We start from the raw sequence: 20,467 nt of genomic DNA, 5'->3' as shown, positions 1-20,467 counted from the left end.
TCTTTGGCACTTCAAATTGCAAAGGAACACATGGTGTCCGGTTCAAGACATGAACAACAGTGCTCAAAGCTTCACCCCAAAAGGATTTTGCCAATTCAGATTGTGACATAAGCACCTAACTCTTTCAACTAATGTTCTGTTCATCCTTTTAGCCAACCCATTCAACTGTGGAGTCTTCGGAGGAGTCTTCTGATGTCTTATACCATGCTCTTTACAATAAACATCAAATGGACCTGAATACTCACCATCATTATCAGTACGAATGCATTTCAACTTCTTCCCAGTTTCTCTTTCAACAGAAGCTTGAAATTTCTTGAACACATTCAAAACTTAATCTTTGGTCTTCAAAGTGTAAACCCATAATTTTCTAGAATAATCATCAATAAATGTTACAAAATAGATAGACCCTCCAAGTGTTCTTATCTTCATTGGCCCACATACATCAGAATATACCAAGTCAAGTATCTCTGGCTTCCTTGAAGGTGGATGGCTTTTGAAAGAAACCCTGTTTTGTTTCCCAGCAAAGCAATGGTTGCACTTTTGCAAAGCAACCTTACAACCAGATAAAAGATTCCTCTTGGATAACATATTCATGCCTTTCTCACTCATATGACATAATCTCTTATGCCATAAATCAGTTTCATCAACAAAATCAGCAGCATTAACAACATCTTTCACAATCTTTGCTTGAGTTAATAAAAGAGTAGAGTATCGTGTACCTCTAGCAACAACCATGGAACTCTTGGTGAGCTTCCAACTATTACGAGAGAATGAGCTATCCAAGTCTTCATCACACAACTTACCAACAGAAAATAAGTTCAACCGAATATCTGGAACATGCTTCACACGCTTCAAAGTCAACTTGGTACCGTTGGAAGTTTCTAAGCAAACTCGTCCAACAGCAGCACATTTGCAACACCTTGATGAGCCATTTTCACATCACCAAAATTACCAGGAGTATAAGATGTAAACAAATCCCTCCTAGATGTAACATGAATAGAAGCACCGCTATCAATCACCCAACTAGTGCTATTATCAACAAGGTTAACATATTCAAACTCCTCAACAACAAGAAAATCATCATGAGTTACATTAACCTTGTCTTCGTTGCTACCATCATCTTTATTTTTGCTCTTGTCTTTACTTGCCTTGGCTTTCTCCTTCTTTAGCTGCCAACAAAATTTCTTCACATGTCCCACTTGACCACAATGATGACACTCAATATTCTTATACTTTTCTCGAGACTTGCTTCTGCTTTGATCTCTACTTTTAGGACCTTGACTTTTGTTTCTCCCTCTAGACTCAGAAACAAGAACATCTGAATGTGTAATTGATGTACCTTGTGACTTTCTTCTCATTTCTTCATTGAAAATACTGCTCTTGGCAAGATCCATAGAGATTACACCATCAGGAGAAGAATTGGACAATGACATTCTGAGAATTTCCCACGAGTCTGGTAAGGAGCCAAGAAGTAATAATCCTTGAACCTCTTCATCAAACTTGATACCCATGAAAGATAACTGATTCATTATTCCTTGGAAGTTATTCAATTGATCTGTCATTGATGTCCCATCTGTATATTTTAAAGCCAACAACAACTTGATCAAAAACATCTTGTTATTCCCAGTTTTTTGAGTATTCAACTGTTCAAGTTTAATCCAAATGGTCCGAGCATGTGTGTCTCTAATAATATGGTTCAACAAATTATCATGAACCCACTGCCTAATATATCCACAAACTTGTCTATACAACAAAGTCCAATCATCATCAGATTTATCATTAGGCTTCTCTGTACCAAAAGCTGGTTGATAAAAATTCTTGACATAAAGCAAATCTTCCATCTTTGACTTTCACAAATCATAATTAGGACCATTAAGAGTGATCATCCTACTAGTATTAGTATTAGCTTCCATTGTTCACAGAATCACAAGCCCAGAAAAATACCAACAAGCTCTGATACCAGTATGAAAGAGCCTAGCAGTAGAAACGACACAAATGTCCAATACAATAAAAATATGGAAGCATTCACAATATAATATGGCAGCAACTATGAACAAGAAAATATAGCAAGTAAAGCAATAAAAAGAACACACAGAGATTTTAACGTGGAAAACCCCCTCAATGTGAGAGGTAAAAATCACGGGTCGTCCAGACCAATGAAATAGCTCCACTATAATCAAATGAGGCACAAGAGAGTCTCAAACAAAGCACAAAAATGTGCATATAGCCAGCCAAAACATCAAAGAACCAAAGCACATAAATGAAAAGCAAGAAGATGAAAAGTACCCAAAAAACAAAGCTGCTGTCGAAGCCAATTTTTCCACAACAGACCTCCAAATAAAATCTCCACTGTTCAGAATGAAGAAAAATATGTGAAAAATCTACAGTTCAAATTTCACGTCGATCCAACGGTGAATAAATGAGAAACTGCCGTTCAAAGGTTGCTGCTCTGTGTAAAAATGGGAAACCTATTTTCTCTCTTGTGAAGCCAATTTCTCTCATTACAAACCTTCAATCAACATCTCCATCGACCAGAATAAAGAACAAGATGAAAGGAATATGCAGTTCAAATTTTAAGTCGATCCAACGGTGAACAAATGAGAAACTGCCATTTGAAATTTACTGCTTCGCATAAAAATGGGAATTCTATTTTTTCCTCTTCTCTCTCACTTTGGTGGCTACACTCTCTCTCTCAAAAAATCTGATTAGGGTTGAAAAACTAGGGTGCAAGAATACACCCCCAAAAAGTTGGGCTTGGGCCTCACAAAAGAGAGAAAAAACCCAATAACTTCTTCCTCTCCTCTTCCTTGTAAGTCCCTCGTTATTCCCCATTTCTCATAATTTTTTGTGATTTCTGACATCCAAGACTAAAGAGTTATAAGCTTATAATTTTTCTCTTTGAAAAGTTTAAGAATCATTTTCTTAAGAAAAAAAATTACCAATTATATTTCACCTAGTGAGCTTTTGAGGAATTTGTGATTTTTTTTAGTTGTAATTTTAAATAAACTTATATATTTTTTTATGAAAAATGAACAAGTTGTTTTTATATCTGGGTGCTATGACATCTGTCTTAGGATCATATGGTGTGTGCTTTGAGGTTGAGAGAATATGAATATTACATGTGAATTTGATGTACAAAAGATGGATTCCCAACTAGCCCATTTTGCAGTTTCTACTATATTAATTTCTGTTGAAATTTTTCTTTGAATTTGTGTTGTTTGAGATTTATGAAAATGGGCAATGAAGGTTTGTACTTTGTAGCTTTTAACATTTCTGTCCTTGAAACTAGTAAATAAGATATTACTTACATACCATGGTTATGAAATTTGTGAGCGGTGGTATTTTATTTGACCATTTGGTTCAAGTTAACTGAATTAGATTTAGATTGGAGTGTCAGATCATGAATTATTCTCGGTAATATCTGTGTTAGCAAAATGCTGTCCAATTCGTGAGCTTTATTATGATTGGTTTCCCCTAAAAGATTTGTCTAAGCTTCAAACTTGTGGGTCATTCAATCAAAATTATAGATTTACTTGTAAGTGCTCTCTTCTGGTGACCCCAATGCAGCTGTTGTATAAGCTGGGATTTGGCTTTTTTTTTCAATGGTGTCTTCAACATTTAACTTCTAATGGTTAAGTTTTGTTGGCTTTATTGTCTTAAACATGGACAACATCCTCCAACTTAAAAATTTAAAAGGTTCAAAAGTCTCTTGTAATGCTTACTTTGGTTGCACCAATTTTTGTTGATTGACTTTTGTTTGGTTCTCTAGAGCATTTAATGTACAAAAATCGCTTACAAGAGTTTGCTCAGAGATCAAATATACCTTTTCCTGGGTATCTAACGACTAATGAAGGGAGTCAACATGCACCAAAATTTAGGATAACTGTGTGGCTGGATGGGACAAGCTATACCTCTCAAATGACTTTCTCTCAGAAAAAGGCTGCTGAACAAGATGCTGCAAGAATAGCATTGGAGAGCCTGAAGGAAAAGATTAAAGATGATAGATGCCCTCTTGTTGTCGAAGTTTGATGTAACAATCTTTAATCTTTAATATCAATTTTGTGAACTATTAACTAATTTCAAGCCAAAAAAATAGTTCACTTAATAATGTTATGTTGTTACTTAACTTCTTTTTTTTTTTACCATGTTTTCTCTTGAGTATTTGTTAGTGTTACTTAATTCAACTTAAATTTCCTGTGTTATGAATTTTGAAGGATTGTGTTTTCTTATAATATTTGGAATTGAAGCTTATTGGTTCAACTTATTGCTTTTTATTCGTTAGTATTACTTTCTTGCACAATGAACATTACTTTCTTTAATATTTGATTTTCGGAACTTAGTGGTTCAACTTATTGCAGGGATTGATGAATTGCTTTACTTTCTTTTCTTGAATATTACATGTTTGATGGATTGCTTTGTATTATAAATCCATTATATTTTGGTTTACTATTACTTCCTTGTACATTACATATTTGATGAATTGCATTGTATTATGAAATATGAATTATTATGTTTTCCTTTAGTATTTGGTATTGGAGCTTATTGGTTCAACTTATTATAGTGATTGATTATTTGTTTTGCATTATTTTCTTGCATGTTACATGTTTGATGAATTGCTTCGTATTATGAATTCATAATGCTTTTCTTTAGCATTATTTCCTCGCATGTTACGTGTTTGATGAATTACTTTGTATTATAAATTATTGTATTTTCCTTTAATATTTGGTATTGGAGCTTATTGGTTCAACTCATTATAATTTTTGTACAGTTATTATTAGAAGGAAAAGAATGAGTTCTATTAAAGTTGAGTATAAAAAAGCTAGATTAAGAAGATAATACTAAAGAAAGGACAACAGAAAAGTAGTATGTCTAATGGCTTTCAAATTGATGAAAGGAATATGAAAAACTTTTGGAAAAAGAAAAGTACTAGCTAATATGACTAATAGAGACTCAAAAGAAAAAGTATTTTATTTATATTGGTGAAAACTCAAGAAAAAATTGCAAGAGAAGGAAGTTTGTTGCAAGTACTTCATACCTACACATAAGTTCAACAATATTGTATTTAAAATTTTTTTTCTCAAACTCAGAATAGCAATTTTTTTTCTGTTGTTACTATTATTTGTTGTTTTTTCATTTATGACTTTTGACTCTATATTGCAATTAAGTATTTAAAATATTTTTTTATATTCCATCATAGTTAATTTTGGTGAAAATATACCCGTGATATTTGAAGGACAAAAATACTAGTCATATACAAATTTAGAGACGGTATCATATTTTATATTCTTTTCATGTTTTCCATCACTTTAGACATAGTTGAATAGTAAATTTAGTTATGCTATTTGCTTTCCATTTATGTGACTTGGTTGAAAAATAACATTATACAAGTATTGATTTTTTTATTTTTGACTTAGTGATATATGATATCATAAATAACTATTACATAGAGGAAAATAAGATGCTAGGGTAATAACATCATTAATAGTTCTCTCTTTATCATAAATGCTCATTAAATATATAATATGTTTTTTGCGAATCCCTTATACAATATTTTGATTTTCGTTCTAGGACATTTTGATTTCTAAGTCTATCATGAATGAATATGCCACAAAGCTAAATGTAGAAGGGCCTACTTACAATACTGTTCATCTAGAAGGGTTGCTTCCTCGCTTTATGTCTTTTGTGATCTTCAATGGTACAAAGTACACTAGTGTTATCGGATAAAACAAATAAGAGGTCGAGCAGTTAGCAGCACGTGCTGCTATTCTTTCAGTTCTTGGTATCATTTTCTTTGTGTCTTGGACATATTTTAATGTTCTTATTTTGGATTTGCAAAGACTAATTAAAGTAAATGATTTTGTGAAGCAGGTGATTCTAGCTTAACAACACTTTGTGAGATAATAAGATCAAAATCTAGTTTTTATGGAGTAGCGAAACCAAATGAATCCCAATTTACCGATGGAAGCATTGTCTTACCCATAGGAACTACAGGATATGATTTTTATTTGCAACACCATAATGTTCTACCGGTAGCAACTACAGAATATGCTTCTAACTTGCAGGATCATAAAAATAAAGAGATTCCTATGACCACTAATAACGGTGAGAAAAGAATTGATTTTGTTCCTACATTGTCCAATACGCTTTCATCATCTCAAGAGCTTCAGATGCCTACACATGTACCATGTGCTGAGGGCCCTTTTCCTCCAAAAAGTTTTTCTCTTCAACCAGGGGTTCAAAATTGGGTTAGCTGGCTACCGGTGATACTTCCAGTTCCGGTTCAAAGAGGCGAAAGAACAAGAAGAAGTCAAATAACAGGGCTCGATTGGAATCCATGTAAGTATCTTTGTATCTCATTTTTACATTTTGCTTCATTTGCTAGATTTTTCTTCAACCAGTTTATACTTCTCCATGTGCATGTAGCTGCAACTTTTATTTATCTTTATGACGTGATTTTGCCTATTTCTAATTATCACTGTTAACATTCTATAGTAACAGTGTCTAGTTAGATCTTAATTCTTTTTCAAATATAACACTGAACCTGAGTATAATCAAATTCAGTAAACACGTATAATCAAACTCAGTAAATACGTGTTTACTGAGTTTGATTATACTCAGATTCAGTGTTATATTTGATAAAGCATTAAGATCTAACTAGACACTGTTACTATAGAATGTTAACAGCGAAAATTAGAAATAGGCAAAATCACGTCATAAAGATAAATAAAAGTTGCAGCTACATGCACATGGAGAAGTATAAACTGAATGAAGAAAAATCTAGCAAATGAAGCAAAAGGTAAAAATGAGATACAAAGATACTTACATGGATTCCAACCGAGCCCTGTTATTTGACTTCTTCTTGTTCTTTTGCCTCTTTGAACTGGAACTGGAAGTATCACCAGTAGCCAGCTGACCCAATTCTGAACCTCCTGGCTGAAGAGAGAAATTTTTTGGAGGAAAAGGGCCCTCAGCACATGGTACATGTGTAGGAATCTGAAGCTCTTGAGATGATGAAAGCGTATTGGACGATGCAAAAACAACATCAATTCTTTTCTCACCGTTATTAGTGGCCATAGGAACCTCTTTATCTTTATGATCCTACAAGTTAGAAGCATATTCTATAGTTGCTACCGGTAGAACATTATGGTGTTGCAAATAAAAATCATATCATGTAGTTCCTATGGGTAAGACAATGCTTCCATCGGTAAATTGGGATTCATTTGGTTTCGCTACTCCATAAAAACTAGATTTTGATCTTATTATCTCATAAAGTGTTGTTAAGCTAGAATCACTTGCTTCACAAAATCATTTACTTTAATTTGTCATTGCAAATCCAAAATAAGAACATTAAAAATATGTTCAAGACACAAAGAAAATGATACCAAGAACTGAAAGAATAGCAGCACGTGCTGCTAACGGCTCGGCCTCTTGTTTATTTTTTCTGATAACACTAGCGTACTTTGTACCATTGAAGATCACAAAAAACATAAAACGAGGAAGCAACCCTTCTAGCAGAACAGTATTATAAGTAGGCCCTTCTACATTTAGCTTTGTGGCACATTCATTCATGATAGACTTGGAAATCAAAATGTCCTGGAACGAAAATCAAAATATTGTATAAAGGATTCACAAAGAAACATACTATATATTTAATGAGCATTTATGATAAAGGGAGAACTATTAATGATGTTATTCCCCTAGCATCTTATTTTTCTCTAGGTAATAGTTATTTGTGATATCATATATCACTAAGTCAAAAATAAAAAAATCAATACTTGTACAATGTTAATTTTTCAACCAAGCCACACAAATGGAAAGCAAATAGCATAACTGATATTACTACTCGACTATGTCTAAAGTGATGGAAAACATGAAAAGAATATAAAATATGATACCGTCTCTAAATTTGTATATGACTAGTATTTTTGCCCTTGAAATATCACGGGTATATTTTTACCAAAATTAACTATGCTGGAATATAAAAAAATATTTTAAATACTTAATTGCAATATAGAGTCAAAAGTCATAAATGAAAAAACAACAAATAATAGTAACAACAGAAAAAAATTGCTATTCTGAGTTTGAGAAAAAAATTTTAAATACAATATTGTTGAACTTACGTGTAGGTATGAAGTACTTACAACAAACTTCCTTCTCTTGCAATTTTTTCTTGAGTTTTCACCAATATAAATAAAATACTTTTTCTTTTGAGTCTCTATTAGTCATATTAGCTAGTACTTTCCTTTTTCCAAAAGTTTTTCATATTCCTTTCATCAATTTGAAAGCCATTAGACATACTACTTTTCTGTTGTCCTTTCTTTAGTATTATCTTCTTAATCTAGCTTTTTTATACTCAACTTTAATAGAACTCATTCTTTTCCTTCTAATAATAACTGTACAAAAATTATAATGAGTTGAACCAATAAGCCCCAATACCAAATATTAAAGGAAAACACAATAATTCATAATATAAAGTAATTCATCAAACACGTAACATGCAAGGAAATAATGCTAAAGAAAAGCATTATGAATTCATAATACGAAGCAATTCATCAAATATGTAATATGAAAGGAAATAATGCAAAACAAATAATCAATCACTATAATAAGTTGAACCAATAAGCTCAAATACTAAATACTAAAGAAAAACATAATAATTCATATTTCATAATACAATGCAATTCATCAAATATGTAACGTACAAGGAAGTAATAATAAACCAAAATTTAATGGATTTATAATACAAAGCAATCTATCAAACATGTAATATTCAAGAAAAGAAAGTAAAACAATTCATCAATCACTGCAATAAGTTGAACCACTAAGTTCCGAAAACTAAATATTAAAGAAAGTAATGTGCATTGTGCAAGAAAGTAATACTAATGAATAAAAAGCAATAAGTTGAACCAATAAGCTTCAATTCCAAATATTATAAGAAAATACAATCCTTCAAAATTCATAATACACAAAATTTAAGTTGAATCAAGTAACACTAACAAATACTTAAGAGAAAATATGGTAAAAAAAAAGGAAGTTAAGTAACAACATAACATTATTAAGTGAACTATTTTGGTTTGAAATTAGTTAATAATTCACAAAATTGATATTAAAGATTAAAGATTGTTACATCAAACCTCGACAACAAGAGGGCATCTATCATCTTTAATCTTTTCCTTCAGGCTCTCCAATGCTATTCTTGCAGCATCTTGTTTAGCAGCCTTTTTCTGAAAGAAAGTCATTTGAGAGGTATAGCTTGTCCCATCCAGCCACATAGTTGTCCTAAATTTTGGTGCATGTTGACTCCCTTCATTAGTCGTTAGATACCCAGGAAAGGGTATATTTGATCTCTGAGCAAACTCTTGTAAGCGATTTTTGTACATTAAATGCTCTAGAGAATCAAACAAAAGTCAACAACAAAAATTGGTGCAACTATAGTAAGCATTACAAGAGACTATTGAATATTTTAAATTTTTAAGTTAGTGGATGTTGCCAAGAACAATTCATGATCTGACACTCCAATCTAAATCTAATTCAGTTAACTTGAACCAAATGGTCAAATAAAATACCACCACTCACAAATTTCATAACCATGGTATGTAAGTAATATCTTATCTACCAGTTTCAAGGGTAGAAATGTTAAAAGTTACAAAGTACATACCTTCATTGCCCATTTTCATAAATCTTAAAAAACACAAATTCAAAGAAAAATTTTAACGGAAATTAATATAATAGAAACTGCAAAATGAGCTAGTTGGGAATCTATCTTTCGTACATCAAATTCACATGTAATATTCATATTCTTCCAACCTCAAAACACACACCATATGATCCTAAGACAGATGTCATAGCACCCGGATATGGAAATAATTTGTTCATTTTTCATAAAAAAATATTTAAGTTTATTTAAAATTACAACTAAAAATCACAAATTTCTCAAAAGCCCACTAGGTGAAACATAATTGGTAATTTTTTTTCTTAAGAAAAGGATTTTTAAACTTTTCAAAGAGAAAAATTATAAGCTTATAACTCTTTAGTCTTAGATGTCAGAAACCACGAAAAATTATGAGAAATAGGGTATAACGAGGACTTACGAGGAAGAGGAGAGGAAGATGGAGACACATGTTGAACGAGAGAGGAAGAGATTGTTGGATTTTCTCTCTCCTTTGTGAGGTCCAAGCCCAACTTTTTGGGGGTGTATTCTTGCACCCTAGTTTTTCAATCCTAATCAGATTTTTGAGGTCTTTTGAGAGAGAGTGTAGCCACCAAAGTGAGAGAGAAGAGGAAAAAATAGAATTCCCATTTTTATGCGAAGCAATAAATTTTAAATGGCAGTTTCTCATTTGTTCACCGTTGGATCGGCTTGAAATTTGAACTGCATGTTTCTTTCATCTTGTTCTTCATTCTGGTTGGTGGAGATGTTGATTGGAAGTTTGTAATGAGAGAAATTGGCTTCGCAAGAGAGAAAATAGGTTTCCTATTTTTACACAGAGCAGCAACCTTTGAACGGTAGTTTCTCATTTATTCCCCGTTGGATCAACGTAAAATTTGAAATGTAAATTTTTCACATCTTTTTATTATTCTGAACGGTGGAGATTTTATTAAGAGGTCTGCTGAGGGAGAAATTGGCTTCGACAGCAGCTCTGTTTGGGTACTTTTCATCTTGCTTTTCATTTATGAGCTTTGGTGCTTTGATGTTTTGGCTGGCTATATGCACATTTTTGTGCTTTGTTTGAGACTCTCTTGTACCTTATTTGATCATAGTGGAGCTATTTCATTGGTCTAGACGTCCCGTGGTTTTTACCTCTCACATTGAGGGGGTTTTCCACGTTAAAATCTCGGTGTGTTCTTTTTATTGCTTTACTTGCTATATTTGCTTGTTCATAGTTGCTGCCATATTGTATTGTGAGTGCTTCCATATTGTTCTTGTATTGGACATTTGTGTCATTTCTGCTACTAGACTCTTTCATACTAGTATCAGAGCTTGTTGGTATTTTTCTGGACTTGTGATTCTGTGAACAATGGAAGCTAATACTAATACTAGTAGAATGATCACTCTTAATGGTCCTAATTATGATTTGTGGAAGTCAAAGATGGAAGATTTGCTTTATGTCAAGAATTTTCATCAACCAGTTTTTGGTACAGAGAAGCCTAATAATAAATCTGATGATGATTGGACTTTGTTGCATAGACAAGTTTGTGGATATATTAGGCAGTGGGTTGACGATAATGTGTTGAACCATATTATTGGAGACACACATGCTCGGACCCTTTGGATTAAACTTGAACAGTTGTATGCTCAGAAAACTGGGAATAACAAGATGTTTTTGATCAAGTAGTTGTTGGCTTTGAAATATACAGATGGGACATCAATGACAGATCACTTGAATAACTTCCAAAGAATAATGAATCAGTTATCGTCCATAGGTATCAAGTTTGATGAAGAGGTTCAAAGATTGTTACTTCTTGGCTCCTTACCAGACTCGTGGGGAATTCTCAGAATGTCATTGTCCAATTCTACTCCTGATGGTGTAATCTCTATGGAACTTGCCAAGAGCAGTAATTTGAATGAAGAAATGAGAAGAAAGTCACAAGGTACATCGACTACACATTCAGATGTTCTTGTTTCTGAGTCTAGGGGAGAAACAAAAGTCGAGGTCCTAAAAGTAGAGATCAAAGCAAAAGCAAGTCTTGAGAAAAGTATAAGAATATTGAGTGTCATCATTGTGGTCAAACGGGACATGTAAAGAAATTTTGTTGGCAGCTAAAGAAGGAGAAAGCCAAGGCAAGTAAAGACAAGAGCAAAAATAAAGATGATGGTAGCAACGAAGACAATGTTAATGTAACTCATGATGATTTTATTGTTGTTGAGGAGTTTGAATATGTTAACCTTGTTGATAATAGCACTAGTTGGGTGATTGATAGCGGTGCTTCTATTCATGTTACATCTAGGAAGGATTTGTTTACATCTTATACTCTTGGTGACTTTGGTGATGTGAAAATGGCTCATCAAGGTATTACAAAATGTGCTGGTGTTGGATGGGTTTGCTTAGAAACCTCCAACGGTACCAAGTTGACTTTGAAGCGTGTGAAGCCTGTTCCAGATATTCAGTTGAACTTACTTTCTATTGGTAAGTTGTGTAATGAAGACTTGGATAGCTCATTCTCTCGTGATAGTTGGAAGCTCACCAGTTGGGTTGGTCTAGTGGTTAGCTCACTAGTCCGCTTAAGCAAGTGTCGGGGGTTCGAATCCCGCCTTGTGCATGCAGCAACCCATTGGCCAGCGGCAAACCCTTAAATGGAGCTCAGTACCGCGACGGATTAGTCCTTGACCTGTCGGGTTGGGGGATACCGTGGGAAACCAAAAAAAAAAGTTGGAAGCTCACCAAGGGTTCCATAGTTGTTGCTAGTGGTATACGACACTCTACTCTTTATTTAACTCAAACAAAGATTGTGAAAGATGTTGTTAATGCTACTGAGTTTGTTGATAAAACTTATTTATGGCATAAGAGATTATGTCATATGAGTGAGAAAGGCATCAATATGTTATCCAAGAGGAATCTTTTATCTGGTTCTAAGGTTACTTTGCAAAAGTGCAACCATTGCTTTGCTGGAAAATAAAACAGGGTTTCTTTCAAAAGCCATCCACCTTCAAGGAAGCTGGAGATACTTGACTTGGTACATTCTGATGTATGTGGGCCAATAAAGACAAGAACACTTGGAGGGTCTATCTATTTTGTAACCTTTATTGATGATTATTCTATAAAATTATGGGTTTACACTTTGAAGACCAAAGATCATGTTTTGAATGTGTTCAAGAAATTTCAAGCTTCTGTTGAAAGAGAAACTGGGAAGAAGTTGAAATGCATTCGTACTAACAATGGTGGTGAGTATTCAGGTCCATTTGATGTTTATTGTAAAGAGCATGGTATAAGACATCAGAAGACTCCTCCGAAGACTCCTCAGTTGAATGGATTGGCTGAAAGGATGAACAGAACATTGGTTGAAAAAGTTAGGTGCTTATTGTCACAGTATGGAAAGGAAGATTTTGTGTGCAAGCTTAAGAAGAGTCTTTATGGGTTGAAGCAAGCTCCAAGACAGTGGTACAAGAAGTTTGAATCTGCTATGGAGAAGCATGGTTACCATAAGACAACTTTAAATCATTGTGTATTTATGCAAAAATTGTCTGATGATAATTTTATCATTCTTTTGCTTTATGTGGATGATATTTTGATTGTGGGCAAGAATGCTTTGAGGATTAATGAGTTGAAGAAATAATTGAGCAAGTTCTTTGCTATGAAGGACTTGGGTCCTGCCAAACAGATTTTGGGCATGACTATTACTCGTTATAGAGATTCCAAGAAGCTTTATTTGTCACAGGAGAAGTACATAAAGAAGGTGCTTCAAAGGTTTGGCATGAATGATGCCAAATGTGTTGCTAGTTCTTTTGCTCCTCATTTTAAGTTGAGCACCAAGCAGTGTCCAACCACTGATGAGGAGAAACAAACAATGGATGAAATTCCTTATGCCTCAACTGTTGGAAGCTTGATGTATGTTATGGTATTTTCTAGACCAGACATTGCTCATGCGGTTGGTACTGTGAGTTATTTTTTCTCTAATCCAGGTAAAGAACATCAGAATGCTGTTAAATGGATTATGAGATATCTCAAAGGTAAAACTAACCTGAGTTTGAGTTTTGGTGGTGAGAAACCTTTGCTAGTTGGTTCTACAAATGCAGAGATGGCAGGAGATATTGATTCTCGAAAGTTTACTTCAGGTTATTTGGTCAAGTTTGCAGGGAGGCTATTTCATGGCAGTCAAGGTTACAGAAGTGTGTTGCACTTTCTACCACAGAGACAGAGTTTATTGCAGCAACTGAAGCATGTAAAGAGTTGTTGTGGATGAAGAAGTTTCTTGCAGCACTTGGTTTCAAACAAGACCGTTATGTGTTGTTGTGTGATAGTCAAAGTGCTATTCTCTTGCCAAGAATTATACTTTTCATGCAAGATCTAAACATATTGATGTTAGGTATCACTGGATACGGGATGTGTTAGATTCCAAGTTGTTGGAACTTGAGAAAGTTCACACTGATGACAATGGTACTGATATGATGACAAAACCATTGTCAAGAGATAAGTTTGAAACATGTTTGATCGCCGGAATGGCGAGGGCCTCCACCTAGTCGAGAAGAGGGAGATTTGTTGGGTTTTCTCTCTCTTTTGTGAGATTCCTTTCATCTTGTTTTTTCATTCTGGTTGGTGGAGATGTTGATTGGAGGTTTGTAGTGAGAGAAATTGGCTTCGCAAGAGAGAAAATAGGTTTCCCATTTTTACACAGAGCAGCAACCTTTGAACGGCAGTTTCTCATTTTTTCATCGTTGGATCAACGTGAAATATGGACGGTAGATTTTTCACATCTTTTTCTTCATTCTGAACGGTGGAGATTTTAATTAGAAGTCTGCAGAGGGAGAAATTGGCTTCGACAGAAGCTCTGTTTTTTGGGTACTTTTCATCTTCTTGCTTTTCATTTATGAGCTTTGGTGCTTTGATGTTTTGGCTGGCTATATGCACGTTTTTGTGCTTTGATTGAGACTCTCTTGTATCTCATTTGATTATAGCGGAACTATTTCATTAGTCTGGACGACCCGTGGTTTTTACCTCTTACATTGAGGGGGTTTTTCACGTTAAAATCTCGGTGTGTTCTTGTTATTGCTTTACTTGCTATATTTTCTTGTTCATAATTGCTGCCATATTGTATTGTGAATGCTTCCATATTGTTCTTGTGTTGGACATTTGTGACGTTTTCTCTGCTAGGCTCTTTCAGAGGTGGGTGGTTGTGGTGATGGTTGAGGCGAAGATGAAAAAGCCGCCATGTGTTTGGGGTGTTGAATCTAGGTCGGAAGCTCCATCTGAAGCTCGAATCACACAACAAGCAGAGAGAAAGAATGTGTGTCTTGGGAAATGATAAGATTTCACATATTATGGCTCATTTTTTAGAGGCGTTTCTAGCATGACTCTGTACTTTTCTGGAAGTTCAGTCTTCCATGGTTTTAAATCATTGAGACTTAATGATAAATATTTGAAGTCTAATGTGAAAACAAAGTCATGTTGATTTATTGGTGCACTTATGACCAGTTCAGTCTTTGAGAAGTGACCAGGTATTGAAAATGTCCATTATGCCCAATGTTAAAACTTTCTTTTGCTTTAGCACATGTATACTCTAAAAAAAAATAGGCAAGAATGAAATTATTTGATATTAATTAATAAAATAAAACTTTTCAGATAAATAAAAAAAATAAGTGATCAAATTTGCACCAAGAATAGCTGTAGTATTTATTTAGTATTATGGTAGAAACTCACCTGCGGTCGACTTCACATGAAGTTATTTTTGGATGGATAACACGTGTTACTATGTGGTTTAAAAAAATCGATTTATTTTATACAAATAATTTAATTAAAAAACCAATTGATATAGCTATGATGTTAGATTTTTTCACCGTATTTTATTTTAAAAACAAATTGACTAATTTAAATTGAAAAATTATAATTAATTATTTACTGTATAATTTTTTTAAACTAAAATTATAATTAAAAATCATTAAAAAAATAAAATTATCTAGTATATTAGACCAGCTCAATGGTAATCAATTTTTTTTTTCTATTATAAAATATAAAAAAATTAATTCTAAAAAAAATCATGTTATTTTGTAGGATTTAATTTTTTTATTGTATTTTCATAAAGCTTGTACAAAATTTATCTATCACGTTGACTAAACTTATTTATTTACGTAAAGTTTGTTTATGGACTCAGCAAACTTGTTTACGTTTTAATACGATTTGAATTGTATTAGTATATTTTTATTTTTTAATCAATTTAATTTTATTTAAATAATTAGAATTTTAAATTATAAAATTGTATATATTCATATTATTGTACTCATATGATTAATTATATTTATTCGATTTAAAGAAAATAACGGTCGTTGATTTTTAGCTAGCAAATAAATACACTTATATTCTTTTTAAATTAAAAATTTTTAAATAAATGTACTCTTATTATTTTATTTTTTAGTTTAAATAAACATATTTGTATTATTTTAAATAAAATTTAAAATTAATATAAGTAGGTTTATTTAAAATTTTAAATCTTAATATTTTAAATAAACATACTCTTATTATTTTAAAATTTTTTAAATTTAAATAAATGTACTCATATTATTTTTAAAATTCTAATTATTTGAATAAAATCAAATTGATTAAAAAAATAAAAATATACTAATACAATTCAAATCGTATTAAAACGTAAACAAGTTTGCTGAGTCCATAAACAAACTTTATGTAAATAAAATAAGTTTAGTCAATGTGATAGGTGAATTTTGTGCAAAATTATATGAAAACACAATAAAAAAAATGAAATCCTAAAAAATAACATGATTTTTTTTAGAATTAAATTTTTTTATATTTTATAATAAAAAATAAACCTTATTAACATTGAGTTGGTCTAATATACTAGATAATTTTGTTTTTTTAATGATTTTTAATTATAATTTTGGTTAAAAAAATTATATAGTAAACAATTAACTACAATTTCTCAATTTAAATTAGTCAATTTGTTTTTAAAATAAAATACGGTGAAAAATCTAACTTCATAACTATATCAATTAGTTTTTTAATTAAATCATTTGTATAAAATAAATCGATTTTTTTTAAACCAAATAATAACACATGTCATCCATCCAAAAACAACTTTATGTGAAGTCGACTGTAGATAAGTTTCTGCCTAACATGAAGACAAAAAAAACAAAAATAGAGATTCTTTACAAGTCTAAGGAAGATATCATAAATGCCAAGATAATTCATCGCAATTTCATGTGATGGAAGACAAAAATGTAATTAGGATATATATATATATATATATATATATATATATATATATATATATATATATATATATATAATGTGGACTGGTTGATAGCATGAACATAGTTAAAATTTTGGCATGATCTCTTTCATATTTGTTACATGTCTCTCTAGTTAGTGGTGTTATAGTTTATTGTAATGATATGATGGTAGTTTAATTGTATGAGTTAGGTCCTTTTTATTTTGTGGGATTTTTTATGTGGCTATCCTATTCTTGATGGTAATGCCAAAATAAATATTTTCATTAGTTGTTTTTTTTCTTTCTATTTTTGGGTTGTAAACCCTCACTATCAGAAGTCACGCTTCCGGCTGCGCTACTCTGATAGCAAGAGTATTACGACTACTTTACATACTAAATACTAAAATAGGAGCCTGTGACTCGACACTGTATCGCTGATTTCCTTGAAAACCGGAAATAAACACTTTATCTTAAGAAAAAAAACAAGCAGGCATAGATTCATATACAAGACTCCTTACATAATAACTCATAATATAATATACATATAAAACATACAATTCCTATCCCTCTTACAAACTTGTAATAACAAAGACGAGGGAAGAAAATAATCTAATTAATACAACAACATATCAACCAAACGCAATATAACTCTTCTTAACGCTTCTTCATCCGGTTCCTGAAAAGGTAAAAATGTAGGGGGGTGAGAACCTAACCACACGGTCTCACCACGAAGTTTCAAAGTTGTCATAAGAAGATATTCAATAAGAAAACTGTTTTCAGATTCTGTGATTATCATTGTCTTATGAATACTTCTAAAATCCAATAGCTAATCGTTTAAAACCTTTTCAAAGAAGCAGTGTTTAACATTTTCAGAAATTCAAAGTCTTTCCTTTCTCATAAGCAAATCTCAATCAGAAACCAACCACACAATCAAACAACACAGTCATTAATTCAGCACCAAGGTTCATTCTCAAATGTAGCACGCCAGGACAAACACAGGCAAGACAGACAAGGAAAGCACAAGTAGGTAGCAGTTACAGCAAATAGTTCAAGTAGCAGTTGAGAACAGTTTAGCAATTAGGCAAAGCAAAACAAGTTCAAACCCAAGCAAAGCATACAAATGCATATGATGCATGCCTGTCCTATGGCTGATGAGGCTCATCTGTCGGTTATCCAGCCAACCCGACAAGTCTGAATTGTCCTTAGACTGTCCCCCGACGTGCATCCCCAAGAGTCTGCATAGCTTTTTCTCAAATAATCAATATTGCTCAATGAGGGGTAACATACCCGGGAATTTATATAGTGCCCGGTCACACTTACGTCGTAGGGTCAACAGAGTATCGAGTTTTCAACCTGGTACACGTGGTGGCAAGCCACGGCACTTAATCCAGGGAACCTCGTATCTCAGATATTTCAAATTCATAAGCCATATAAATAATTCATTCATCATTCATCAATATCTAAGCCATTCTCAATATCATCATCATTCGTCAATCCATATCCATTTCCAAATTCATTCAAAAATCATATTTCAAATCAATCATCATCATCCTTCTTTCTGTTTCGTTCACTAACAATTCTCAATCCAAAACATAACTTTTTCTTTGATAAATGAAGTATTCTTAAATCATATAATGCTTAAAATTAAACCTTTTAAAATAACTACTTCAAATGAAACTTCTAATTTTATAAAATTTCGGCAACATCTCCTCTAAAACTCGGATTCTGCCACCCTTTTCGGGTCCCATCCAAACATTTCTCAAACCTTTCCAAAACCTCAATCATTTTCCAAGATTCGGCTAGTTCCAATATCAAATAATTTTCAAAGTGAATCAGTGCCCATAATAAATCTCTTTTTAAAATCAAACTAGCTCAAATACTAAATCATTTATAAATTCACTAACTCAAAATTAAACCATTTCCAAAGCCAATTCCTTTACATCATCAAAAATAGCTTCAAAACCAAGAAAAGCCATTTTTCATAATAATCAACTAAATAACCTTTCAAACTAATTTCTTTTCAGCAATCACAAACTACTCAAGCAGTCAAGCAATCAGTCATTCAGTCCAGCAAACAACCACATTTAGAAGATAATTATAATCACAGGCATATGTTTTCTCACATTAATATCTATTTATCACAACTCTGTAATATAAATTAGATTTTAAGAAAAATTCCTACCTCATTCGTGATTCAACTACGCGACAAACTGCATTTCTATTCTTATCCCACAACAACAGCATCAATACCGACCGTTCCAGCAGCAACCACAGCCTCTAAACACAGCCTTAGCTCAATCCTAAAACATTAATGTCGCGTAAAACTCAATAATCTATAACAGAACATCAGCTAAAAGAGTTTGGAACAAGGAACGACTTACTGGGCTTACGAATGATCGAGAAAACGGAGCAACAGCAGCCCCGATGACGACGCAACACCTTGATGCTGTATGAAGCAGCCATAGAACTCAGCAATCAAGACCCGTAACTCGATCCTATGACACCAAGACCTCAGATCCTCAAACAATTTAAAACAGAAATATTAATTTAAAGATTTCAGAACGTATCGCTTACCCAAACAGACTTAGGCCTCAGTGGTGGTTTTTGGTGGCAGTGGCGGCGGCGTGGAGCTCCGGCGACACAGAGGCGCGGCCAGAAGCTTCAGCAGCGGCGGATCTGGCGACGGTTCAGACAGAGACGGCGCCGGCAACGCGAGCGGCGACTGGGCACGGCGGCTAGACAGGTCGCGGCCTTCCCTGGTTTCTCTCTCTCTCACCTGGGGATCCTCTCTCTGCCCGTCGTTCTGCTTGACGGCGATGGACTCCGAGGCGGCGACGGCGGCGTCACGTGCAGCAGCAATCCATGATGATGACGATGGCGGCGCTGGCTTCATGGCGAGAAGGACGGCGGCGACGGGCTTCACGGCAGAGACGACGATGACGACCAGAACCCGCGAAGACGACGACAAACCCAGCTTCGACGGCGACAGCTCCTTCACGAGCTCCTTCCCTCTCTCCTCGCATTCGCCTCTTTCTCTCTCCTCCATTGTTGGCGACAACAGCAGTGACTAGCGGTGAGCTGGGCGCAGCTGGGCGGCGGCGGGATGAGCTCGACGGCGAGGCGTGATGGCGCGGCGGCGATACTCCTCCTTCCCCTCTTCTCTTTTCTCTCCGTGGATCCCTCTCCTCCTTCCCTTTTTGTTTCATTTTCTTTTCTGAAGGAGTTGTGTGGTGTTGTATTTTGTGTAGGTTTGCTGAAGGAAAAAGAAAAGTAGCGGCTAAGGTTTCATTTAGGAATAGGGGAAAAAGTGTGTTAATAGAATTAGGGTTTGTGTATAAAATTGGGGATTTTGGGTTTAATTTGAATAAAATAATTTTAATAAAATTAGAGCATAGAGTACTAATTTAAAAAAAAAAACTAATTTAATCTCTAAAGTTACTTTAAAATATTTGTGGTATAAAAATACTAATTGATTCTCAATGAATTATTCTAATTGAAAATACATGGTAATATAATTAAATTTCTTTATCTTTAAACTTAAGGTATTAAATGATATAAATATAAATTATCTAAAATTAAATCATATAAAATT

At 33.5% G+C, this 20,467-nt stretch overlaps 3 protein-coding genes across 9 annotated transcripts; 1 reads left to right on the top strand and 2 right to left on the bottom strand.

The window, feature by feature from the left end:
* Positions 1-49: 49 nt before the first annotated feature.
* Positions 50-6,423, top strand: LOC148569214 (double-stranded RNA-binding protein 4-like). Its single transcript, XM_088484939.1, is given in 5 exon segments — positions 50-59; positions 3,770-4,023; positions 5,569-5,779; positions 5,869-6,336; positions 6,383-6,423. Coding segments are annotated over 5 exon segments (984 nt in total).
* A 396-nt stretch (positions 6,424-6,819) lies between these two features.
* LOC110271584 (double-stranded RNA-binding protein 4-like) lies at positions 6,820-9,671 on the bottom strand. Its single transcript, XM_021122572.2, has 4 exons — positions 9,659-9,671; positions 9,135-9,388; positions 7,390-7,593; positions 6,820-7,098 (listed from the first exon to the last, which is right to left on the bottom strand). Exons 1-4 carry the CDS (start codon positions 9,669-9,671, stop codon positions 6,820-6,822), a joined length of 750 nt encoding a protein of 249 aa, XP_020978231.2.
* Positions 9,672-17,313: 7,642 nt separating this feature from the next.
* Positions 17,314-20,160, bottom strand: LOC107638024 (uncharacterized). Of its 7 annotated transcripts, XM_088483241.1 has the most exons (5): positions 19,450-20,160; positions 19,257-19,370; positions 19,058-19,175; positions 18,013-18,110; positions 17,314-17,551 (listed from the first exon to the last, which is right to left on the bottom strand). In XM_088483241.1, exon 1 carries the CDS (start codon positions 19,919-19,921, stop codon positions 19,460-19,462), a length of 462 nt encoding a protein of 153 aa, XP_088339367.1. In that variant the 5' UTR covers positions 19,922-20,160; the 3' UTR covers positions 17,314-17,551; positions 18,013-18,110; positions 19,058-19,175; positions 19,257-19,370; positions 19,450-19,459. The 7 variants fall into 7 exon arrangements, with proteins under 7 accessions (XP_088339367.1, XP_088339369.1, XP_088339366.1 ...); XM_088483243.1 differs by lacking the exon at positions 18,013-18,110 and having other exon boundaries at positions 19,253-19,370; XM_088483240.1 differs by having other exon boundaries at positions 17,314-18,110.
* Between the last annotated feature and the right edge of the window lie 307 nt (positions 20,161-20,467).

This window comes from Arachis ipaensis, chromosome B4 (genome assembly GCF_059453495.1).
Source record: "Arachis ipaensis isolate K30076 ecotype BB chromosome B4, ASM5945349v1, whole genome shotgun sequence".
In the NCBI taxonomy this organism is placed as follows: Eukaryota; Viridiplantae; Streptophyta; class Magnoliopsida; order Fabales; family Fabaceae; genus Arachis; species Arachis ipaensis.
This window is presented reverse-complemented; position numbering and strand designations above follow the sequence as displayed.

Excerpts from the sequence above, each read along its gene's own strand:
- LOC110271584 (XM_021122572.2), bottom strand. Across the intron at positions 7,594-9,134 it reads GATGCCCTCTTGTTGTCGAG|GACATTTTGATTTCCAAGTC; the intron begins GTTTGATGTAAC and ends TTTTCGTTCCAG. Across the intron at positions 7,099-7,389 it reads CACGTGCTGCTATTCTTTCA|GATCATAAAGATAAAGAGGT; the intron begins GTTCTTGGTATC and ends TCTAACTTGTAG.
- LOC107638024 (XM_088483243.1), bottom strand. The coding sequence starts at position 19,921 with ATGGAGGAGAGAGAAAGAGGCGAATGCGAGGAGAGAGGGAAGGAGCTC.